General features: G+C 38.4%; 2 protein-coding genes across 3 annotated transcripts in view; one reads left to right on the forward strand and one right to left on the reverse strand.

The window, feature by feature from the left end:
- Nucleotides 1–23645, reverse strand: part of HS2ST1 (heparan sulfate 2-O-sulfotransferase 1) — a 163306-nt gene extending 139661 nt beyond the window's left edge. Inside the window, exon 1 of one of the 2 annotated variants that reach the window (XM_073357156.1) lies at nt 23311–23645. In XM_073357156.1, the coding sequence (XP_073213257.1) occupies nt 23311–23434 (124 nt within the window). In that variant the 5' untranslated portion in view covers nt 23435–23645. The remainder of the gene's footprint in view (nt 1–23310) is intronic. The other variant, XM_073357157.1, reaches the window with a different exon arrangement.
- Nucleotides 23646–24292: 647 nt separating this feature from the next.
- SELENOF (selenoprotein F) overlaps nt 24293–26792 on the forward strand; it is a 36202-nt gene continuing 33702 nt past the window's right edge. Inside the window, exons 1-2 of the mRNA XM_073357158.1 lie at nt 24293–24409; nt 26265–26432. Coding sequence (XP_073213259.1) covers nt 24341–24409; nt 26265–26432 — 237 coding nt within the window. The 5' untranslated portion in view covers nt 24293–24340. The remainder of the gene's footprint in view (nt 24410–26264; nt 26433–26792) is intronic.

The following is a 26792-nucleotide window of genomic DNA, read 5'->3' on the forward strand; positions in this document are numbered from 1 at the left end:
TTAGATCTACTCATCACAGTGAGTCGACAGCTGACACTCCCCTGTCGACTCCGCCAACGCCTCACTCTGGTGGAGTACCGGAGTCGATAGGGGAGTGCTCAGTGGTAGATTTATCATGTCTACACTAGACACAATAAATCGAACCCCGCTGATCGATCGCTGCCCGTTGATCCTGCGGTAACGTAGACAAGCCCTCAGTATTTCCAATGCCAGCCACTGCAACTTAAAATTTTTCTTAAAAGCATTTACCATCATCTCATCTAAAAATCTGAAAAAAGCATTCTCCACATATTATTTACCAGAAGAACTTTGCGTTTTGTGTTGTTTTAAGTTTGATCAATATCTGAATTTATATACCAAATGTGTCCTAATGTCAAATGAGGACTTTGAACCTTATACAATTTCCATGGAAAAGGGAAGTTGATGCTCTCAGCTCCAGCACCACATGAGCCAAGCAATAGTTCCGTAAATATGTATGGATTAAGGATTTATGAGAAAGACCTGAAACAAGCTTTAGTTTTTAAAGCACTAAAATTAGCACTAAGGAGAATGTAACTATAAAATATTTTGACCCACGTAGAAGGTTATGGATTGCAAAGTTGAGGATCTATGTAAGGAAATTCTCAAAGAAGAAAGCAGAAATAATTTACAGAGAGCCACTCTTGAAATATCTTGGTAAACTGAATGAAGGTTAAAAAAAACAAAAACAAACAAACAAAAAACAAAGCAAAAAAATGGTCCATCCATCTTCCATATACTCTGAAATAATCAAATATTCAAATAATCAAAAGGGACAGAAAAATCTAATTCTTTCCTCAAAGGGTAGCAAGCCACTTATTGAGTATTTACCTAAGGATTGCTTTACTGGCAGTCAAATTAACACAGCAAAGCTCATTTGCCCAAAAACCTATTAAAAAGACTAAACCCGTTTAAAATAAGACAGACATTTTAGTGCATTTAGCAAGTTTAAAAAACAAAGCATGGATATGCTTTGTGGGCTGGAAGATGTTTAGTACTCAAAGGGCACAAGTTAAGACTAAGGGCTTATCTACACTGAAAATGCTGCAGCTGCACTGCTGTAGTGCTTCTAGGAAGAGACTACGTAATAACACCAACAGGAAGGATTCTCCCAATGGCATAAGTAATCCACATTCCTTACAGGCAATAGCTTGGTCAGTGGAAGAATTCTTCAAACTGATCTAGCAGCTCTCATCTACAGCAGGGGTTAGGTTGGCATCGCTACATCTGATCATAGAATATCAGGGTTGGAAGGGACCTCAGGAGATCATCTAGTCCAACCCCCTGCTCAAAGCAGGGCCAATCTCCAATTTTTGGCCCAGATCCCTAAATGGTCCCCTCAAGGATTGAACTCACAACCCTGGGTTTAGCAGGCCAATGCTCAAACCACTGAGCTATCTATCTTACTTACATAAGAAATAAAAATACTGGTGATGTTTGAGTAATTTCAACTGTTGCAGAAAACAAAAAATCTTAACTCAGATCTTACCAAGTACAGATACATATTTTCGACTGCTGAATTTAATATATTGCTCATGTTAACCTGGGATCTTATAAATAGTTCTTTTGGAAAAAAAAGTGTTTCTATTCATTTTAACTATCAGCTTCAAAATTCGTTAAAAACATTGTTTTTCATCCCCTTTCACTTTGCAAATCCTTGTCAGAATCACTTAAACACTTCCATCTAAACCTACACAACCTAATCTTGATGGGACAATCAATGGAAAGTCATTTCCATTGTGTTTTGTAAGTCCAAGTGAATCCTATTCATTACTTGGAATTTGAGAGATTGATTTTTTTATTGGACAAAGTATTTGCTACTGATTAAAGAGTTGGCCCGTTTGAGTGATAAAAGCTGTGGTGGTTCAGCTTGCCAAAAATTATTCCCATAAGCAAAACAGACTATTATTCAATCAACAGCGTCATGTCAACAAGTAGTAACTGCACTTTAAGACACATTAGCAGATTTCAAGAGGATAGAATTACTCTTTTGTGTTCCCTCACCACTTAGACTCACAACTTTTAAAAAAATTTCAACTGAAATATTCAATGGTTAACTAAATATTTAACATTTCACATGCTGAATTCCTTGATTAAGGTAAAAATACATTATGTGTGGCCAAACTACTGCCAGTAAGGTTCCTAAGATGCAGCTTGTATGCTGGATGTAGCACAAGCAACTTTTCTGCCACTTAAACGCTTTCCACCACATACACTAAAGTAAACCAGAGTGGATTTTTTTTTTATTTAAATCAGCTTTTATTCAAATAAAATGCATTTTCGTTTTTAAAATTAAACCTATTGAAAATTAAATTTGAAACGAAAACTTACATTAAAGCAAAACTTACTAAAATCATTACAGTAAATAAAAACAACATTAAGCAATACATGTTTGCTGCCCAGTTTTAAAAAAAGTCAAAGCACTAAACTGATGGAAGTCTCTGGCTATGCACACAGTACCAGAGTCTGCTGAAGTGCTTCATGAGCTTATGTCAGCAGTAGCAAGTGCAGATAGAATATTTTCTTCATTTCAGTTTACTTAACTCATTCAGTTCAATGACTAGGTAATTCAAAATTAAACAACTGATTGAAAAAAAGAGGAAAATAAGCGTTCATGCTTTTTCACATTCCAGTTTTTCAATTAAAACTAGGTGGGAGAGGATGACACCTACAAGTTCTAAAATCTTAAAGGACATAACCAGAAACAATCACTTCAATTCACTAACTATAGACAATATTCTTTTGTTAAAGCAGTTTGTTTTAAAAGCACATCAGGTTTTGATAAGTTTACTCTTCTTATGTATCTAGTGCATTTAAGGTAGATTTATTTAAAAAAAAATTAAACACTGTTTTTGCACATTTTTTATTGAATTCCAATTTTTCATCCAAATACAGCTTGATACAAATGACAAAGTAAAAACTAATCATCCAGTAAATTAGAAATGCATCATTCACCATTTTCTAATATAATTTAAAAAAAAGAGCAATCTGAATAAATGTATGTTAAGTAATTTCTTAAGTAAATATATATAGATATAATGTATTGTCCTGGTTAGCAAAAAGTATCAAATTTAGTGTAAAAGATATTTGCAAATCAACATGTTTTAATGGTTACCAACCACAGGAATCAACTTTTCTTTAGACAGTTAATTAGAAAGTACAAATGCAAAACAAGATTAAAATTATTTAAATCAAGGTTTCTAGCTTACTGATTTAAATCATGATTAAAACTGGAGTTCAAAAAAATCAGTCAACCCTAATGACAATGCACTCAAAGTACATGGGAAGAAATGAGAGGGTTTTTTTTTTTTTTTTTTAAAGTGCTTTTCCCACAATTGCATTTGCATTCCCTCTTCATCTTCAGCAAAAGTGTATAAGAAGAGGGGATAAAATATCAAGAGTGTGGAGACTTCTGGAAGAGGAAATTTTTTTTTTTAAAGTAACAGACAAAATGAACATAGTAGGCATAGTTTCTCTCCACTTTTCAAAAGCTTAGTGGAATACAAGTAATCCCTGTTTCTGTGCTCCCATGTGTCCAAGTTCTTTATTTTCTCTGCTGCTTCTGTTATCAGCTTCCCTCCAACAGTCTTTTATCCTTATCTCCAGGTAAATAAGATGTTCTTCAATCTTTTTTTCCCTCAGACAAAAATAGTACTCTACTGCATATTGAAGTAGAAGAGATATTCCAGACAAAAAAGTTCACAGATAAAATTAATGATTTATATTAAAACAAAGAACAGAAATAAAATAAGGTCCTTTGGGGGGGGGAGGGGAGAGAGGTTACTCATCTAAGTCAATGGAAAAAGACCTAAATTTTAATTAAAGAAACCAAGATCTCCCTTCCCCCAACACAGATTTTGCAATTTTAAGGTAATTAAGCAGGTATGAATAAACACTTCACAACCATATTTTAATCAATCAAAAGACCACTTCTACATGTTTCTACACAAATTGGTAAATCACATTGACATATTTCCGAGTAGCAGCCGTATTAGTCTGTATCCGCAAAAAGAAAAGGAGGATTGTGGCACCTTAGAACTAAAATTTATCTGAGCATAAGCTTTCGTGAGCTACACATTTGTCATCATCATCTTCACTTCAAAGGTGAAGGGGGTGGAGAAAGAACAAACAGGTTTGTTCTAAAGCGAAAATAAATTTCTCCTTTTCCAAGCACTTTTTTTTTTTAAACCATTCCAATAAATCAGAGAATAAATTTTAATAACTGTTTGGTGAATAATAAAATTAGCCATGAATGATTAAGAATGTCATGTATAATAATAAAACTTTGTTTATATATCAAGCAACATACAAAAATTTCAAAGCACTCTGCAGACACTACTGAATTAAGTCTAAATCATACCTCAAAAGTAAGACGGTATCCCCACTTTACAGATGGGGAAAGCTGAGGCACAGAACAGTAAAGTGATTTGCTTAAGATCAATGCAACTAGTCTATGGCAAAATCAGGAACAGAAACCCTGGAATAGGAGCAGCACAGAAGTCTCAGCCCAGGGCAGGAGGGACTCTGGTGGCTTATCCTTCATGCCCTTATGTAAGTGAAACTTAAAATCAAATGCTAGTCTCGATTTTTGCAACAAAATTAATTTCTTAAATACACATCTTCACCTTATTACAGCAAACTCAAGATTACTACTTCAAAGCAAATAAGAGTGGGGGAGAGCAGCAGTTTATTACAATATCCAATTGCAGTGGCAGGGTACTTCTATGCTTGACTTGGAAGGAATACACTAATTAATAAGAGGGCAGTTCAGTCTCTGTGCCAATTCACATCCTCAGCAGAAACTGCCAACATGGGTAAGAATCAGTATCAGTTGTAGTGGTTTTGGGACACGGACATCCACACATCAGAAACTGAACTGATACTGCCAACTTATTGTACATAAGATGCCAAACATTTGTGAATAAAGTTCAGCCACTACTGAATTGGGCCACTCAGGTGTATCTTACAGAGATCAACAACCAAGCTTTTATATTTATCTGCAATTCTTACGCACACCATTAAGATATGACCTTATTAAGGAATAAAGCCATGCAATCAACTTCAGTTTTATGTTACTTTCATATATTGTATTATCCTAAGGTGGGAGGGTATCAAAACCCATTCAGTGTTCACAACGAAATACACGCTTCTCCTTTTCTGTACAACAATTATCTAAAACACCCTTTTGCAACTGTTGTCAGATGCCACCGGTCTGAGTCTGAGTTCCCCAAACTCCTCTCTTATTGTTTATGCATTGCTCTTATAAGACATTTATTCTGTTTCTACTCTGCTCCAGTCAGAGTACAAACCTCTTATTCAGATATCACTAAGCCAAAATGTATAGCCATTCAAATCTGTTCTTTGTATTTATGAATATGTTTTCTTTCAAATAACCTTCATTCTCATGAAACCTGAGTAGGCTATTTCCAACACTGAAGATCTATTTCATAGAAACACAAAAATCACAAAAATATCTGTCTGGAAGGGATCTCGAGAAGTCATCAAGTCCACCCTTCTGTGCTGATGCAGGCACAAGTAAATTTAGTCCATCCCATGTTCTTAAAAACCTCCCATGGTGGGTATTCCACAACATCATTTGGAAGCCTATTCCACAGAACTACCCTTACAGTACAGAAGATTTTCCTAATATCAAACCTAAATTTCCCTTGCTGTACATTACAAGCATTACTTCTTGTCCTATCTTTAGTAGGCATGGAGAACAATTGACCACTCTCCTCTCTATAACAACCCTTAACATATATGGAGACTGATACAAGGTCCCCCTCAAGTCTTCTTTTCTCAAAACTAAACGTGCCCAGTTTTTTTTAATCCTTTCTTCATAGGTCAGGTTTTCTACACCTTTTATCAATTTTGTTGCTCTCCTCCTCTCCAATTTATCCACATTTTTCCTTAAGTGTGGTGTCCACAACTGGGCATAGTACTCCAGCTGAGATTTCATCAGTGCTGAGTAGAGTAGGACAATTATCTCCCATGATTTACATATGGCACTCCTATGAATATGCTCCAGAATGACAGAGTCTTTTGGAACTGCATCTCATTCAATTTGCGATCCACTATAATCACCAAATCCTTTTCAGCAGTACTACCACCTAGCCAATTATTCCCCATTTTGTAGATGTGCATTTATTTCTTCCTTCCTAAGTGAAGTACTCTGCATTTATCTTTATTGAATTTCATCTTGTTAAATTCTGATCAATTCTCCAATTTGTCAAGGTTGTTTTGAATTCTATTCCTACCCTTGAAAGTGCCTGCAACCCCGTCCAACTTGGTGTCACCTGCAAATTTTATGAGCATACTCTCCACTCCATTATCCATGTCATTGATTAAAATATTGACTAGTACCAAATCCAGTTTTGACTCCTGTGGGACCCCATGAGATATGCACTCCTAGTTTAACAATGAACCATTGACGACTACTCTGAGTATGGTCTTTCAACCAGCTGTGCACCCACCTTATAGTAATTTCATCGAGACTGCATGTTCGTACTTCGCTTATGAGAATGTCAGGGGGATTGTATCAAAAGTCTTACTAAAATCAACTACTTTTGCTCTTCTACAGCTACCCCTCTATCCACCAGAAAAATAACCCTAGGAAAGGAGGTCATTAGGTTGGTTTGGTGTGATTTGCTCTTGACAAACCCATGCTGGTTATTCTTTATAACTAGGGATGTCAACTGGCTAAAAAACTTAATCATGGTTAATCACACGATTTAAACAATTAATTGTGATTAATCACACGATTAATCGCACTGTTAATAGAATACCGTTTATTTAAATAGTTTTGGATATTTTCAACATTGTCAAAAATATTGCTTTCAATTACAATGCAGAATATAAAGTATATAATACTCACTTTATTTTTGATTACAAATATTTTCACTGTAAAAAACAAGATAGTATTTTTCAATTCACTTAATAAGTACTGTAGTGCAATCTCTATCATGAAAGCTGAACTTACAAAATGTAGAATTATGTACAAAAAATAACTGCATTCAAAAATAAAACAATGTAAAACTTTAGAGCCTACAACTCTACTCAGTCCTACTTCTTGTTCAGCCAATCGCTCAAACAAGTTTGTTTACATTTCTATTGTCAACAAGAAGAGGGCAGCATTATTACTAAAGATTCATATATCCCTTCATGCTTCAGCCACCATTCCAGAGGACATGCGTCCATACTGATAGAGGGTTCTGCTCAATAACTGTTCAAAGCAGTTCGGACCACGCATGTTTATTTTCACTCATCTGAGTTAGATGCCACCAGCTGAAAGGTTGATTTCTTTTTTGGTGGTTCGGGTTCTGTAGATGCCGCATTGGAGTGTTGCTCTTTTAAGATTTCTGAAAGCATGCTCCACACCTCATCCCTCTCAGATTATGGAAGGCACTTCAGATTCTTAAACTCTGGGTCGAGTAATATAGCTATCTTTAAAAAGCTCATTGGAATTTGGTACCTTCTTTGTGTTTTGCCAAATCTGCAGTGAAAGTGTTCTTAAAAATGAACAACATGTGCTGGGTCATCATCTGAGACTGCTGTATCACGAAATATATGGCAAAATGCGGGGTGAAACCAAGTTAGAGACATACAATTCTCCCCCAAGGAGTTCAGTCACAGATTTAATTCATGCATTTTTTTTTTTAAATGAGTGTCATCAGCATGGAAGCATGTCCTCTGGAATAGTGGCCAAAGCATGAAGGTGTATACGAATTGTTTAGCATACCTGGCACATAGATACCTTGTGATGCCAGCTACAAAAGTGCCATGCAAACGCCTGTTCTCACTTTCAGGTGACATTGTAAATAAGAAGCACGCAGCATTATCTCCCATAAATGTAAACAAACTTGTCTGTCTTATCAATTGGCTGAACAAGAAGTAGGACTGAGTGGACTTGTAGGCGTTAAAGTTTTACACTGTGTCTTCTGTGTGCAGTTAGATAGTAAAAAGAAATCTACATTTGTAAGTTGCACTTACACAATGAAGAGATTACACTACAGTACTTGTATCAGGCGAATTGAAAAATACTATTTCTTTTGTTTGCCATTTTTACAATGCAAATATTTGTAATAAAAAATATAAAGTGACTGCTGTCAACTTTGTATGCTGTGTTGTAATTGCAATCAATATATTTTAAAATGTAGAAAAAAATCCAAAAATATTTAATAAGTTTCAATTGGTATTCTATCGTTTAAGGGTGCAATTAAATACATCTAATTTGCCTAAGTATTCTGTAACCTGTTCTTTCCCTATTTTGGCTTGTATTCCTTCCCTCTTGTTAATATTAATTCTGTTGAGTATCTGGTCACCATTAACCCTTATAGCCCTGGTCTTCATTGGGGGGTGGGGAATAGATCTAAGTTATGCAACTTCAGCTAGGTGAACATCATAGCTGAAGTCGACATACTTCGATCGACTTACTGTGGTGTCTTCACCGCAGTGAGTCAACTGCTGCCACTCCCCCGTGAACTCTGCCTGCGCCTCTCGCGGTGGTAGAGTACAGGAGTCGATGGGAGAGCTCTTGGGGGTCAATTTATCACATCTAGACTAGACGCGATAAATCGATCCCCACTGGTTCGATTGCTGCCCACCGATCCGGCGACTAGTGTAGACATACCCTTCGTGAAGGCTAGAAGCAAAATAGACAAACATCTCAGCCTTCTTGATGTCATCAGTTATTAGCTCTCTTTCCCACTAACTAGAGGGCCTACAATTTCCTTCATGTTTCTCCTGTTCCTAACATAGTTAAAGATCTGCTTCTTATTGCCTTTTATGTCCCTTGTTAGGTGTAACTTTTGTGCTTACCCTTTCTGATTTGTCGCTACATGCTTATGCTATTCTTTTGTATTCTTCGTTAGCTATCTGTCCATGTTTAGACTTTCTGTAGGATTCTTTTTTTATTTTCAAGTCATAAAAGAACTCCTGCTGTAGTCATATTAGCTTCCTACTATTCTTCCTATCTTTCCTTTGCAGCAGGAGAGTCTGCAGTTATGCCTTTACTATTATCTCCTTGACAAACTGCCAGCTCTCCTGAATTCCGCTTTCCCTTAAACTTTCACTCCTGGGACTTTACCTACCAATTCTCTGAGTTTGTTAAAATTTACCTTCTTGAAGTCCATTATCGTTATTCTGCTGCTTTCATTCCTTCCTATCTTCACAATCATTAAATCTATTATTTTATGATCATTTTGCCTTACAGCTTCAGACTGGAAACCAATTCCTCCATATTGTTCAGAATCTACTCTAAAATGGCTGTGCCCCTGGATACTACCTCCACTTTCTGAAACAAGAACTTACTGGAAATTTTGTGTTTTGCCATATTATTCTTCCAACAAATATCTGGGCACCTAAAGCCCCCCACTACTATCAGGTCTTGCAATTTGGATAGTTCCATTATTTCTTCTAAAAGAATGCCTCATCCACCTCTTCTTCCTGATTTTGTAGTCTGTAGTAGACTTCCTACCATGACATCACCCCTATTTTTTACCCCTTTAATCTACACCCAGAGACTTAATTGGTCTGCCTCTCACCTCTTTCTGAGCCTCAGAACAAGTGTCTATCTCTTTGACACATAATGCAACACATCTTCCCTTTTAATCCTGCTTGACCTTCCTGAACAAGCTATACTCTTCTATACCACAGCTGAGAAAGGAAAAATGGTCTATTGGTAAAAATGCTGAGAAAGGAAAAATGGTCTATTGGTAATAATGCTAGCCTGGAACTCAGGAGAGCCAGGTTTAATTTTCTGCAGGGTGGATAAAAATCAATGATTTAAAAAAAAATAAAAATAAATAAATCAGATTTTTTAAATTAAAACCGGATTTTTTTGATAAAATGCTTTTTGAGGAAAAAACTTATCTAAAGATAAAAATACATTGTAGCTCAAAGATATCATCATGGAATAGGGATTATTAATTCTAATTCTATAGTATGAGACAATACTTTCATGTAATGTTTAAAAAAAGTTTTGTAAATAAATTCCAATAGTTCATGGATTAGGGACCCTAATCTTATGGGGTTCCACAGGCTTCTGTGTTGATTGTTTAGGTTAATCTTTCTATCTACCCAAAGGGACTCAGTGCTCAGTCTAGAAGATACCATCAGAGATGCTTAGTTTTGCAGTTCTCAAATTGGATTTGTGTCTCCAGAGCTAACATGCTTGTTAACAGCAAAAATGTTTTAAATAAATAAATAATATATAGAGGTGAGAAATCAGACCTCAACTCTATTGTTCCTCTGCAAATTAGTGTAGACAGAGTCAATCCCCGACCTCTCTCTAAAAGTGCAAAGTTTCAAAATGTTCAATGAATAGAAGATTGTTGGGGGCGGAACAGATCTGGACAAGGAGAAGACGTCTGGAGATAAAAGCATATGTTCCTCGCTTCTTACCTTTTTGTTAAAATATTGTATGTTTGCTGTTGAAGAAAAACATCCAGAATACTTAACGTTGTTGTTTTAGTTAAATAAAACAAGGTAAATGTCTGTCTGGTGATGTTCTCCTCCTAATACAGCATGGCAAGAAAATCCTCCAAATATTAATGATTAACCTACTGAATTGGAGATATTTATGAAGTCATTGGGAGGAGAACTATCTGCTTCAATTACTTTTGGTAAATGAAATAACCAATCATTCATTTTCTGATATAGCTGTAAAATTAATCTGAAAAGTTTTCAAAATAAATCACTGTTTAAAAATGTATAGTGGGTATCTTCTAAAAATGAAACCTACATCTATCTCTGAGTTGTGAAGAATATGTATTAAGGTTATAACAACCAACAAGAATGCACTTTTATGATTAAATAGTCTTTCTGCCTAATGATTTAAATCATGAAATCCACCCTGATTTTCTGCTCTACCACAGACTTCCTGGTGTCTTTGGGTAAGTTACTGAGTTTCTCCTTACCTCAACTCATCTTCTGCAAAATGGGGATCCAGGGTATTCCAATAAATAAAGATTGTGAAGTTCTGAACACTATGATAGTGGGGGCCGTAAGTATTTTAGATACCTTGTTTTCATACACTCCTACAATACACCATAAAAACCCAAAACTAAAAAAAATGAAAAAAAGTTTTGCAATATCCCTATCACTTGATATTTGTGCGCGTCCAGTCGATACTCCAAGAACGAAGTCAGACTTAAAATCTAATTTAATTTCTGATTCTACAGGCAAAACTAATCCATAAACCCAATTATTCATGAGTAGAAAAGCACAACATGGTGCGAGCCTTCTATAAAGGTGCTTTTAAGTAGCTATGATATTTTTATGATATAGTTTATGACCACTATCAATGGAATTTGAATCAGAAACATGTAGCATCATAAGTAAAGCCATTTATTTGGGGAATAAAAGATAGGTTTAAACTGGTATGAAATGTGAGAATGTCCATAAGCAATAGTGTTTTGTCCACATTCAGGCAGTAATTTGCTTATATAATGTAAATTAAGTCATCTGAAAAATGGTCCCCATACTTAAACGATCATACATATTAAATAGTCCCAATATTGCTATAAAGAAGTTATATATTCTAAAACTGAACAATGTAGGAGAACAAAGTCTGAACCTAAATCTGGATGAAAATATTGGACTTAAGATTCTTCAGACCATGCTGCCAGCATACACATGTGGGTTCAGGCCCTAGACATATACAAGCCAAAAGGACAGAACTTCTAAAATGTGTCAGGATTGGTTCAGGGGCAGTGTCTTCCACAAAAGGATGGCCTGGAAGCAGATCTCTTCCTGTTCTGCCCAACCACCATCACTTTGCAGTTCAGCAGTTCGTAAGAGCTTCCCACTCCTCCTTCCTTCCTCTGGACAAAAACAGATACCACCTACCCTCACCCTTTGTATTTACTCTTGTAGTTTCTTTTTCTACATTCACCTGATAAGATCAACCAGATGTTCCCTCCCTATGGATCACTGGCCATGATATCCTTTGGAATCATGTGCTGCCTCAATGGTTTGGTCAGCAAATCATATGGTGGGATCAGCTGATGCCTTGGAGCTATGAGCTGCAGTGGCTGATTCTCCTACCCCAGTGTCTCATCATCCACCTTCGGGATTGAATCCACCCTGATTGAATCAGTATGATTAACACTAGTGCTTCTCCTCCACCTGAAACAGGATTGGGCAATTCTGAACCCTTTCTTTCAACTGATTGTGCTGTGTGGTCTGAGCTGCTGCCATGCAGATGACTGAGGACACGTATCCAGCAGGCAGTAAGGACATTAGCTGATTAAGCTGGAAGCCAGACCTTGAAGCCCAAAAGTATTTCCTTTGACAACACTGAACTCTTTCATCATGATGGTGGGCAGCTCTCTAACACAAGAATGTATACGTTTAACGTAAATATTGTCACAGTTCAATATTCAGGTCAATAGCACCCGTATTCCCTATTTATGGTTCAGCAATGGCACCCACTCCAAGCTGCTCAGCCATCACCTCTCTTGGATGGAGGTGCATCTCTGCATTCTAACCAGACTACACAGTTCCCTGACTACACTGTGATATCCCCAGAAAAAGACAACCTACCTAACAAGGCCTACTTCGCTCCTCTTTTCAGAGACAGTACACAGTGTAATTGCCGCAGTTAAGTTACCGCACTATTCTTTCTAAGCAAGCACTTTTATCTTTAAGGTAAAAGCATTACAGTGAAAACATACTAAATACAATAAAATAACCCACATGCATGCTAGTATGCTTACCAAATCTCTTGCACAGCCCCATCTCCACAAAAACCACTGGTTAGCACCAATCCTTCCAACCCTTCCCTAAGGACTGAGGCCCTCCCCTGGGTCAGAAGATCCTGTCTGTATGCTGGATCAGAAAGAAGGCCCCCGAGTCAGTTGAAGCTCAGGTTATTTATCCAAAAGTCCTTTCTTTGTGTGTAGGTCTCAGGAGAATCCAGTTTGAACCAGTGAACCTCTCTCCAGGGGGCGGTAGCTTTCTGGAATTGTTACAACTGAGTTTATTTGCCTAACTACCCACCACTGTACTTAGTTCTTGGAGGCCTGTGGTCCATCTCCCCCATAAAATTACATACAATCCCTTAGTAGCAAAACAATCAACTCCTTAAAAAATTCAATAAAATTTTACTCAATTCCATAAGATTTGTCCAGGACACTGTCATACCTGTCACAAACATTTCCGCATGTATTGAGAAGTGGTAGGCTAGTGTAGATCCATTTTATCAAGGTAGTGACGGGGGCGTGAGGGCTGATTCAATGCAAAAGATCAGGAGGCTGTGGTCAAGCACTTTCACTAGGATTTAAGCATCAACTGTGTCTGAGAAAAAGGGTTGGATTCACTATACTAACAGGTTAAATGATTTCTTTGGGAAGATGCCTGCCCAGGATTCTGGGTTGTGAGCAGAAGCTCTAATACAGCCTTGATTTTAATTAGATGGTTTAAGTCAATAGGATTGTATGATGTTTGGGATTTCAGCATCAAAAGGCAGGCAAGTTATGACAGCCTGAAGCAGATGTTACTTGCCCTTCCCCCATTTCACTGTTGCAAGGACAAGTTGCCCTCAGAAGTTATCCTGTTTAAGTTTGTATGTTTAAATAAAGTTGCAGCCATTTGGCCAAATTCCAGGTGTACCTGTCTTTATTGGCCCCTTGCCATTCACAATGCTTTATCTTTCATTTATGACTGAAAAATAAGGGTAAGCATTTCACTTCCCAGAAATGTTAAACTACGCCAACACCATCCTATTGAAAAATACTTTTTTTGCCAAGTTAAACATTAAAATGTACACAAATAAATAGCACCACTTCTCAAACAAGCTGACTACCAGCACTTTAACAGCATTCTGACAAGGTTTTTGTACACCTGACAGAAATGACAACATTAATTACAAGTTACACATATTTTCAAACAGATAGCTGATCCAAAAAAACTAAGTGGCAGCACGTGGAAGCTTTGATATTTAGAAGTCTTCTACTTTCTAAAGTGGTGCCAGAATTATCAGACAAGTCATGCAATACCAGAAGGCAGGATAAGCCTAGCCAGAGTAATTCTAAGTGTGATTCATGGTTGCCAGTCGGTAGATATGGAAATGACTGGCTCATGAACCATTCAACTGTCCAGTTAGCTTCAACAGCGAGGGGCTGAAACCTACTCAACACTCCCAACTCCTTGATGTAATAAATACTCTTTCGCTATGAGCCCAAATTAATATATTATGCTACTTCTACAGCAAACAACAAGCACCCTTTTTAATAATTTTTACATTTTTATATAATTAAACTAGTACATTTTAGTTTAAGTATAAGTAACTTATCTTTCTAAATAAAGTCCAATTATAAGTAGTGTACTAAGGCACAGTACTTGCTACACTGTCAAGGACAATTAAACAAGATTCCTGACATTGTTCTGAGTGTTTGGTTTAAGAACCACATGCTAAACTGGCAGCACACAACTGAAAAGTAGGCTGCATCTGATTAAAGGAAATAAAGGGATCTAAAAAATACATCTAAGAACAATAAAATACCTCAGATTTTTATACAACACTACAGTAGGAACAGTTCAATTGCCCCGACCTTAAATAAATAATTTAAGCTTCAAAAGGGGTTTTTTGTTATATATTTGTATGGTGCTTAGTATAATAAGGTCCTGATTGATGATTGGGGCCCAAGATGTTGCAACACCACAAATTACAAAATAATAATTGCAGCACCTAAAGTTAGATTTAAAATAGTTGATTATCCTCAAGCTTTCACTTGCAACATACCTTTTCAACATTATTGAACCCCCTTTTTTGACAGAGTTCTTTGAAGTGTTGTAAACTGTCCATTTGATGAAAGATGCTCAATTAGCAGCCCCAAGGAAACAAGTCTTCTATTTGTCCATGTAACAGATCCCGCACAAACGGCAGACGTACAAGTTCCTTACTCTATCTAGCCAACATGTCTCAACCTTGACATGGAGAGATCACCTTCAAAAGGTAAGATGATAATTTAATCCTTGGCTTCTCTGCTGAGTCTGAAAATCTGGTGGTGAATTTTGCAATTTGGAACCTGGACTGTGAACAAGCTTATTTCACATAGGCTACAAAATAATCAGATGGTAACAACTTTAAGTCACTACTATCCTGAGCAAGATTAAGCCTTCTCTTTTCTACCTTTCCCTGCATTTTGTCTGATCTTTTCCTCTCTTCTTCCCTTCAGGCATTCCCTTCTTTCCTCCTCCTCTTCATGCTCCCCAACTCCTAAAGTGCTTCTAACATTTGCATTTTGAGTGTCCAATGAATTTCTTATATCTAAGAACAGAAGAGACAAGGCAGGCAAGTTAGTGATATTCAATTATGATTGTATGACCAGGTTCAGTATCATTGGAAATAAACTCTGTTTATGAAACAGATTCCATTAGTGTCTTCTGATCTAAGAGGCCCCAAGACTACAATCTAGACCAGTGGTGGGCAACCTGCGGCCCGTCAGGGTAATCCACTGGCAGGCCACCAGACAACTTGTTTCAATTAACCATCTGTAGGCACAGCCACCAGCAGCTCCCCGTGGCCACGGTTCGCTGTTCCAACAGCGAGCTGCGGGCGGCCATGCCTGCAGATGGTCAATGGAAACAAACTGTTTCCCGCCAGCAGACTACCCTGACGGGCTGCAAGTTGCCCACCCCTGATCTAGACCATAAAAAAAAGAGACCCTTTACATAGTCCCTGGAAGAACTGAAAAAATATTGGAAACAATTCCAGTTCAGATCAAATTCTGCTTTTCATATCAAGCAGCAAAATGCACTCACTTGTACAAACAGGGTTTTTTCGTACATCACTGATGTCTTAATATTTTCTTATATATAGTCTTTATTTCCCAATTCCCACCTCCAGTCAGGGTCTACTGATTTAAATCAAAGAAATTAAATCAACAAGCAGGAAACCCTAATTTAAATAATAAATTTTAATAGTGTTTTGCATGTGAACTTTAGTTATTTTCCCCAAAAAAAGTTGATTAGCTGATAACCATTAAAACATGTTATTTGTAACAAAATAAAGCCTATTAAATTTGGTGCTTCTATTTGCTAATCAAGAGGATAAGTGTGTATATATAGTAACTATATAGTTTAAATTACGTTTATTCAGATTCTTAATTTTTACACTGTTAGAAAATGGTGAATGATGCCTCTCTTATTTAAGAAATGATATTTTACTTGTGGGTTTGTGTCAAGCTCTATTTGGACAGAAATTCAATTCAATTAAAATGCACTAACAGCATTTTATTTTTTGTTAAATAAAACTACCTTAAAAATGCTAATACATAAGGAAAAGAGTTTATTAAAACATGTTTTGCATTTAAAACTAACTGATTTCTTCAACAAAAGGAAGTAGTATCTGTAGCTAGTGAATTTAAATTATTGTTTCAAGTCCCAATGTCGTTTAAGATTTTACAACTAGTAGCTCCCATCCTTTCATACACAGTTGCTATTCTTAGATTGAAAGTCGAAAACAAGCTGGTTTAGCACTTCAACAGATTCTGGTGCCAGGTGCTTAGCCAGTAACTGCCACTAGTTCAGTGGTCTGATTTTCTTTAAATCTTGGCACCAAACATGCACTGTTTAATATTTTTAATTAAATTAAAATTATCTTAATAGATTATAATAAATTTAGGCCTTAATATAGGTTGTCTCATTCAAATTTAATTTTAAAGAGATTTGGTTTTAAAAAATAAACTAGGTCTTTAATTGATTAAAAAACTAATTTAAAAAACCTGATTTTTCTAAAAAATAAACTATTTTAATCCATCCTGCCTCCAATGCTATCTTGAAGCATTAGTCTTGTTACATTGAAGTGAAAAAGGAAGCCTAGCAGTCAAGCTTCAGCTGATCAAGGAAGTCTTTACCAAACACTGTTAAAGTAGGCTTCAATCTAAATTGCTGATTCAGTGAGAAGTTAACCTGCACTGAAGCACCTAGAGGAGCCTCCAACTTGCCTGAAGTGTATGAAGAACAGAACTTTCAACAAAACACAAACATGGGAATATTACAATACCCTTTTCTGTAACTATCATCATCATCACCACCAGAATTTTCATGAATACACCCTTAAAGAAAACCAAGCTTCACAGGCGAGGTGGTTGTTCTGTTTTAAGTTCAACAAAAAAATATGAAATGATTTCTGTAAATACTTCTGCATCTGCACTCACATGACTCTAAGCTCCTGAAAAGGTCTAAAATGGTAGCTGTAAGAGATGTTTAAGGACCCACCATTCATAGCGATGTGGGTGTACACTACCGAAAATATTAACTATGTAAGTAATGTTGTTAACTTGAAATACCAATACTTTTAGCAGAAACATTAAACAAATGTGCTTATGCCACAATTTCAGTCTCCCATACCTTCCCTGGTGCCAAAAACATAAATGGCCTCCATCCAAACACCACAACCTACAGCTTTCTCCTAACAAATTCTAAGTTATCAATACAAAACTCTACAATACATTGTACATACAACATTTCACATTGACAACTGAAAATTATGGGGAAGATGGAAATTTTAATATAGAAATAAACAAATTGTGTGTTGATTTTTCATATTTAATTCCATAAACCTCCATTTTTAATTCTGCTAGATCTGCCACAGAATTTTGAGTCTGATGAACAAAAGTGTCATACAGTTTATGTCCTGTTAAGCCAGAGTACAAAAAGCTTTTAACTAAGGCTATTCTTGAGCTCAAAATAATATGAGTCAGCGGAGACTTACTACAGTAGTTTGGAGCTTAAAATGACAGAATGGAGAAGCACTGTTTTGTTTTTCAGCTTGAAGAATCAGTAGGATGTATTTTACATCCCCTTCAAAAGGAAAGGGCATGGAATACTGTGCCACTCCTACTGACCCATTCAGTAAGAATTCAACACAGGTAATTTTTTCAGCCCATTTCATAAGATCCTTGCTGCAAATGGGTGGAGATGCCACAAGGATGTCTTACCAATGTCTGTAGGTCACAAATCCAGCAATGCCATAAACAGAATCCGTTACAGAAAAAATATGTTTAGAAATAAATCCAAGCAAGAACTGCATATGTAATGGCATAGCTGTTGGATCATATTAAAGAAGTTCTGTATTAAAATCACAAATGAGTTTGATTCCCCAGAGTTTAAATTCCAGGGTATTACTAATTAAGAGGTCTCTTGGTTTTTGGTACTGTTTCTCTCCCTCTATGTGTGAAACCTGCAAGCTGCTAATTGTGTTAGTACATTCTAAGACAGAGTCTATTCTCAAAGCAATTCACAGAGAGAGAGACTCAAAGCAATACTCTAACAACAGAAACAGCACCCAGAGACTTTCATGCCCTTTTGTTGTATTAACAATTGTGATTAAAATAGAGATAGAGGATGTATGTGGATGGATGCTTGGTGTGGATAATAACTGAATGATCAGGGAGGTGCCAGCCTAAGAATCCAGTGTCCATCGGCTGAAGAAGGCGTCAAGTGGAAATAACTAGAGGACCCCCCCCCCCCCCCGAGGGCAGACTGGAATCCACCCAACAGCCTCAAGAATGGGAGAACCAAAGAACAAGATAACATCTTGGAGCCGTCAGGAATGTGCTATCTGCTGATTGATTCAGCAACAGCATGATGAAGCAATTCCCATAGACTGGCATAGGAAGAAATTCCCATAAAAATAGACTCTAAAAAGTGAGAACTTTGGGGTCTGATTCTGCAAACCAACTTCCAGGAGCATCAGATGAGCATCTGACAAGGCCCTGCTCCCTCCTCATGTCCAGGCCACCTGGCCAGTGGCTTGGCATGAGCAACTCTAAGGCTGGTAACTATGATAACAACCTTGCAGAACCTGTGTGTGTGGCTGTGTATGTGTGTGTTTGTATGAATGAATGTGTGAATAAATATGAGATTGAATGGAATGTTATAGCTATAACTAACTGTTTACTATGATTCTTTCTGTATTCACAATAAATGTGGTATTTTGCCTTTTTCCCTTTAATAAGATCCTGCTGGTTTTTATTTTATTGGTATAACATAGCCATGTATTCAATAACTCAGAATAGACTCTTTTGGATGGTCAGTGGAGCTCTTACCCTCAACAAAACACATCACTGCTCACACTTGATCTCACTGGTGCCTAAAATGTATGCCCATATATACAACAGGGCAATCTGTTCCTAGTTCAGTCACTATATCTCAGCAGAATTACACAGATGGGTATGAACCACATGACCCAATTCCTGCTGGAATGCAGGAAACTGTGGGTGATCAAATAAAAGGGGCACTATCGGTCAGTCAATATTAAAGTGAAAATCAACTCTGTTAATAAATGGTTTTATGTACTTGTTGGAGTCAGCTGGTAGCACCATCATTATGTAATGTAGGTACAGAGTGAGAAACCTAACAATATTATGGGATAGCGCAGGGAATAAATCCAGTTATAAACTCTCAGAGTTCATTTTGACAGAAAGTAAAGAGAGGCTTACTTCAAAGTCATGTTTTACCTTCACAGAACAAAGTTAGAATTCAATCTTCTTACTAAATAGTTAATAAATATTTAGATATGCTTAGTTAGAAAATTGCAGCAACACAAATTAAGATTTGTCACATATTTTAGAGAATAAATACATTTTTAAAATGTTTTCTACAAAATTACAGATTATAATCAGGATTACTGGTTATATGTTAAACACCCCACCCAAAGAGGTACCTGAACCTGGGTTTTGACACTAGAAATACTCTGAAAGACAATAAATTAAGTATTAAGAACTGCTTGCAAAAGGCCAGCAGGCCTTTTGATCAGTCACTTTCTGGGACCATCAGCCTTTGGAAATAGCCAATATTCCACACACTACAAGAAAGTAATTTAGATTAATATATACCCAAGAAGTAAACCATAAACAAAAAAGAAAATCAGGAGAAAAAAAACAAAAAAAAACAAACACTTTTTTTTCCTCTTTATTATCTACTTTATCTGCTCAATTAGCAAAAAGAAAAACTATTTTCTCAACAATTAACTAAATTTCACAAGAAAAAACAAGTTTTCCCAGGGTAGTTTGGGGTAGGAGGCAATAATAAACCATTTTCATATTCAAATATTCTCTTAATAAATATGGAACTCTAATAAAGTATTGCTTTAATATCAGAGAAGTTGGTCTCAAGATTCTTATTTCTCAAGGGGCTTCTGTCTTATTGTTTCATGTGGACAGAATTTTTTTTAAACTGAAAAGGATTTCCCTTAAGACACAAGCGTTACCCATGGTGGGCTCATCAGTTATTCAAAAAAAAACAAACAAACAAAAAAAAAAACCAAAAACCCACCATCAAACCAAGCTCACAACAGCACTATTTAAACATTTTTAAAGGCAACAAGCTTATGCTCAAATACATTTGTTAGTCTCTAAAGGTGCCACAAGCCCTCCTTTTATTAGGAGCATACCAATCTGAATAATAAAGGGGGAATTTAGCCACAATGTGACAAAAGCAAATGCCCATTGCAAATTAACTTCTGCAGTCCTTAAAGAAAGAGGTAAAAATTATACATAATAGTGACTTTGGAATTTAGCTGCAAAAATGAATGAATTATACTTGCAAAAAACCAAAAGCTTCCCTCTTTCTCTGTCTCCCATAAAGATGCACCTATTTCTCATTTAATGGGAGTTATTTTATATTAGTCTTGAATCAGAGTGAAAATCTTTTTGCAATATGGAAACCAATGTGGCTTGCATGTCAGGGAATCCTGTTCCATCAGAAAGTGTCAGGAAATGCTGTTCTGAGTTTTACTCATAAGACTCTGGTAGAACTATTTTTTGCTAAACTGTTCCATTTAAAGTGACATACTGTAGTTTTCTGAGTCAGAACGTAAGTCATGCAGTTATTCATGTTTACATCCCATCAAGAATGGTTTTTCATGTGATATATTAGGTACATATAATTCAATAATATGGGACTTAAACCAAATTACACATTGTACCATGTTAAGAGCAATATTTAATGTCACGCAGACTATTTTCACAGGCCTTTCAACTAAATTGCAATAATTATTGTAAGCAGTCCATAGAATCACTAGTCTGTTTTCCCCCTTCTTTTTCTTTATCTTCACTCCTCTAAACCAAGTGCATCGGGCCAAAATTGATTAGTTTAATTTAGTGAAACTACATTCTCTGTATCACAGTTGGATGGAAATTCTACTAACAGATACAGAACGCTTCTAAAATTTATCACTTTTAATTTATTTCTTTAAACATACACAAAAAATAAGGGGAGCCTTTTGGTGGACATCATTGTAGCAACAGGCCTTTCATACTAAGGGATCAAGATGAAAAACACACACGATCTAAGAGGTTGTTAAACCCATATAGAATAATTCAACACTAAAAATAAAAAGCCCTTACTTCTCCTCCCACACAAACTTTGACAGCCACTAACAAGTTCGTTATAAGGCAGTATTTCCCATTATATTTTAATATCGAAGCTCAGAAACAGAGTTTAAGCATTTTTAAAAAATAAAAAGAGCATCAGCAAAACAGAGTGATATGATTCTTTTCTTGAGGCAGACTGAGTTGTATATTTCAATCCTCGAAATATGTAACTTAATCATGTCCAGTGCATATATATTAAGGAGGAGCAAAGGGTTGGGAAATCTTACCAGCACTACTCTTCACTCTCGCATTGCATTACATTAATCCTTTTGTGCCAGGAGTTGGATTTTCCTGCATGACATCCATTGCCAGCATTAGATGCACTGAAACCACTGGCATCGAACAATTAAAAATAGACTTGCACAAAACTAAACCTCGACTGCTCTATCAACAATATCTGCTCAAAATATTCTCTGATTCCATAACAAGTATTTCCCTTTTTCACTGAACACCATTGCTTAAAATATTTAAACTATGAAAAAAACAAAATCATCCTTCAAATATTAATAACTTTTAGTTGAGTAAGTTTCAGACCGCTCATCCAGTCATTCCCTTTTTTCTTGGATTAACTCATAAACATTCAAATATTAAGAATTTTACCACAAACTACTAATATTGAGCAGATTAGGGAATCAGAAACATGCACTGAACTTGTTTTCTGCCCACCACACCATGCCTAGGTATTTCTGGGGGTCCCACTGCTCTCCAGTTACAACTCTTGCATAAATAAACTGTATTGTCTTAGAAACAGCATTTCCTCATTTTGATCAGGTTTAATCCCGATGCTTGTTGGTTCTGCAGTCTGACATTTAATGTACACATGAAGTAGTAAAGTGTTATTTTAGCAGAAAAATTATAACTGAAGAGTGAAACTTTTTTTAACAGGAAAAAACAATTTTATATGACAGTTATTAGGACCTAGTTTTATACTGTTTAACTACTGTTTCATAACAGAGCATATGAGGCTAGTAACACCACCACCGCCTGCTAAATAGCGGTATTTAAAACCTGTGTTCAGTAAGAGTAAAACAAATCACACTAATTTATAATTACAATAATTTAAGACGATTTTCACCAAACATGCATGTTTTAACTATAATTATCTTCTGTATTTTTCTTTGTTATTATGTCAAAATAAAGGCGATTAGGCAAAAATATGTGCAGCAGCACACGGAGGAGGAGGAACCAGAGCTGGGCTTCCTTCAGGTATCACTGCTGCTCCTCAATCTCCAACTGCATCTCGCACAATACACACAGAGGCCAGCAGCTGCTAATAGCACAATACTGATCTTTAACTTTCCTTTCCCTTTCCGAGAAAGAATGTGCATTTAGATTCTTTATAACTATACATTTTCCCAAAACACCAATCTCTCGTTGGTTTCACGATTCTGCATAATGTGCATACAAACTTAAAGGTCACGGCTGCTTCCTCTACTGTTTACAACCTCTTTTGCAGGGTCCCCCAAATCATATCGCTCAAGTTACTTAGAATTTCCAGACTTGTAAATACAAGGGCCACATGGGAGAAGAAGAGTTATGTTCCCACATCAGTGGGTTCAATATAAGAAAGGGAGGGGGTTACGCTTTGCAATTCCTCATCCTCCAGATACTCCAGATTTGTGCACTGCCCTCTCTCCCCTTCCCCGCCAGCTCCACCTTTGCTCACGGTACCCTTCCCTCTCAGCTCTGTGTAGTATCCACCCCACACGTGTATAGTCCCCGTACCTCACCTATGCCCCCATCCCACCTCAGAGCTTCTGGTCCTTGGGCCTCGTCCCTCCTCTGAGCTTGTGGCCCCGGCTCTCCCCAGCCCTGTCCCTCAACCACAGCAATAGCCCCAGCCCCTCCGCTCCCCTCCACCGCCTCTCTCTCCCTAAGTGCCCCCTGGCCCTGGCCCGCTCGCACTTACCGAGCTTGCCGCGGGACTCCTCCAGCTTCTGGATCTGGTTCTCCAGGAAGAGCACGGCCACCCCGAACGTCAGCACCGCCAGCAGCTGCAACTTGGGCGGCAGCATAATCCTGAGCAGCCCCATGAGCAGCAGCAGCAGCGCCGCCCGCCCGGGATCACGACATAACGTGGGGCCCGGCCGGGGAGGCCGAGGGGAGCCTCAGCCGGGCGCAGGGACGCAGCGCGCGAGGGTAGCAGTGAGGCGCACGAAGGGACACACACGGCTCTCACATCCCTCGAGAGCCGCCCCCCGCCAGGACTGTCCCAGCCGCCCCCCGCGCCAGCCAGCCAGCCCGCCCCTCACTAGCCTCACTCCCCGCCCGCCGCCTGCGTGCGCTGCTCAGCAACCGAACGCCCAACCGCGCACACCCCCACCTAACCCCACCATTGACTAGCAAAACACACGCTCTACCCACGGCCCCTCCACCATTGGGCGGCATCTCCTGCGCCCCACCCTCTCCCCTATCCCATTGGCCGGTCAGTCCAATACACCGCCCACAAATGCTCCACCCCAATAAAATGGATGTACGGACGTGACGCCCCTCCCACACGCGTTCCTTCTCCATTGGATACCTGCTCTGAAGTCCGGCCCACATATCTATATATTATTGGGCATTGGCACCGCGGCAATCAGCAAATTCGCAGCGCCATTGGTTAATCTGGTTGCCAATCTTCAGGATGAGAGGTCTGTTCGCTGTAGGTTATAAAAAGAAAAAGGACCCCAGTGGGCTTACTACGTTGATGCCTGAGTAAATTTCCGAAATGATATCTCCAGCTACATTATAAAGCCCTTCCCTTGATGGGGCCAGGTAGTTCCTCTGCAGATTCTCTACGTATAGAGCCCTGGGATAATCTTTTTCCTCGGCGGTGTAAGGGCCCTACTCGTGCATTTTGTTTCTTTCGCCGTAGGCAGCGAAAAGTCACCCTACGAGGGCGGGGTCTTGAGAGTAACCTCCCGGCGGCGGTACTGACAGCGCAGACCCGCACTGAAATGGCGGCAGTTACAGGATTAACGGCTCCGGGGTGCTGGCCCCTTTGGTTCCTGGCGGTGCTGCAGGCGGTGAGGGCGGTTTCCAATCTGGCTGGGCTCGAGGGAGAGGGCTGCTGTGGGTACCTTCCTCCCTAGGGAGACTAAAGCCCACAGGGCCTGGCGGGCAGAGAGATGCCGGCTGAGGCGGGGGCAGCGAGTGACAGAGAGAGACGTGGCCTAGCGGCCGGGGTGGCTCTTTTCATGCTCGTTTCTTCTTCCGTAACTGACAGCGGCCCATTCTTTCCCCCTGCTCCCGCCTGCGCCGTTCTCCCTCCTTGCGCCTTCTAGAAAGCGGCGGCGCTGATTGTCCCGCCCGAAGGGAGGGCTTGGTCCTGCACTGGCTGACGCCCGTGGTGGATACGGTTTAGGAGGGTGGGTTGCTCTGATTTGGTTGTGAGAGGTAGAGTCTCTCCTCCCCGGGTTACCCTCTCGGCTCTAACCTGGGTTGACTATCACTAAAGAGTTGTTGTTCTCGGGGCTGGGCGGTAACTCGGGAAACGAGTTTGCTGATCTTCTCCTTCCAACTGGATGTTGTCCATATGCATCCCTGACCCGACACCGTACCGTAGTATTGGTTAGAGCTTGGCCTTCTCAGTACCAAGAGCAGGGAGTGGTTTGGATTTTGTAAAAGGGCTGTGTGGCTGCCCCCTTCGGCTCGTGGTTTATGGAGGTTGTATTGTGAGGAGAATATTGTGTTATTGCTGCCCTTGCTATATCTGATCTGCAAGACTTCTCCCTTTCTGTAGTGTTGATGAGCAGTGGTCGCTTACATTTTTTTTAAATACCCTTATTTTCCCCATCCTCCCAAAAAATGTAGGATTGTATTAAATACAATATTTATCCCTTTTCACTGAGTTGCAAAACACACAGCTACTGAAAGTACCATAGGAAGAAAATTAAAGGAAATGTTATAGAATCATAGAACTAGAAGGGACCTCCAGAGGTTATCTACTTCAGTCCCCTGTGCTCATGGCAGGACTAAGTATTATCTAGACCAGAGGTTCCCAAGCTATGACAAGGAGGAACTTTCGGGGACCACTGATCTAACCTGCTCTTAAAAATCTCCAATGATGGAGATTCCACAGCCTTCCTAGGCAATTTATACCTTTTAACACAGGAGTTCTCAAATTGGGGGTCGGGACCCCGCTTTGCCTCCAGCATTTATAGTGGTGTTAAATTAAAAATACCTTTTTTTTATATGTTTACAAGGGGGGGTTGCACTCAGCGGTTTGCTATGTGAAAGGCCTCACCAGTAAAAAAAAAGTTTAAGAGCCAGTTTTAACATGTTCATTCTCCCATTGAAAGATGAAAATAATAATAAATTATTTAGGAGTAATAATACTTAATGTATTGATGATTGCCAAGTTTCATTTTGGGTTCATTACATTCTCTGCCTTTTTTTCTTCTAAGCATTCATGTTTTATTTCTCTTCCTGTTGCTCCCTTCACTCATGAATGCTGTAATCATACGGTAATGGGCTGAACTGTCCAGGGTGAAAGCTGTGTGGGGCCAGAATGTTTTTTCATAGCTGAAGTGTGTTGTTAGACCATGCACACACACACAACTAGGCCTGCTGAGCTATTTCCTGAACTTGTATGCAAGAACAGCTGTACCAGGGGCTGTTTTGAAGCAGGAAAGCATAGTAGGCTTCAAGAAACTGCCCACTGCTACATCCTCAGGAGCACATATGCTACAACTCTCCACTGCAGATGTACAATGCTACACGAGTTTAAGTGATTTACCTAAACTGAAAAAGCCAATTAGTTGTAGAGTCAAGAGTAGAACCCAAGAGTCCAGACTAGCTATCAAACAGCATTCCTTTCCCACAACTGCAAATAATTATTTTAAATGCTAAAATATGTAATGATTGTTTGTTCGCTTTCAGATATCTGTGTATGGGGCGCAGTTATCATCAGAAGCATGCAGAGAACTAGGTTTTTCCAGTAACTTGCTATGTAGTTCTTGCAACCTTCTGGGACAATTTAGCTTGAATCAACTAGATCCATTCTGCAGAGAGTGTTGCCAAGAAGAAGCTCAGTTTGAAACCAGAAAGGTAAGTTTAAAGCAAACCTTCAAAACACTTTCTGAAACTTTTTAAATTAAGTAATAAGTTTCCTAGACTTGTATAAATACTCTAATTAGAACCTCATTTAAGTCATGGGGAAATACAGCTATTACATGACAGTCCAATATAGAGATGATCTGAATTTGAAAGTTTGGCACAGTTCAGCTTCTGAGACAATGCTCAGGTATGAGTACAAGCACCTTTCGTTTTTCTACAGTCGCCCTTCTGGTCACTTGGGTACTACTAACTAGCTTTGGTGGGAACCCTGTTCAACTTTGGTTGATTGGAAGAATGACTGGGATTTGAGGGGAGAAGGGAAGAAATGAAGGATAGGAATAACTGTTCGTT

The sequence above is a fragment of the Lepidochelys kempii genome, chromosome 8 (assembly GCF_965140265.1).
Source record: "Lepidochelys kempii isolate rLepKem1 chromosome 8, rLepKem1.hap2, whole genome shotgun sequence".
NCBI lineage: Eukaryota > Metazoa > Chordata > Testudines > Cheloniidae > Lepidochelys > Lepidochelys kempii.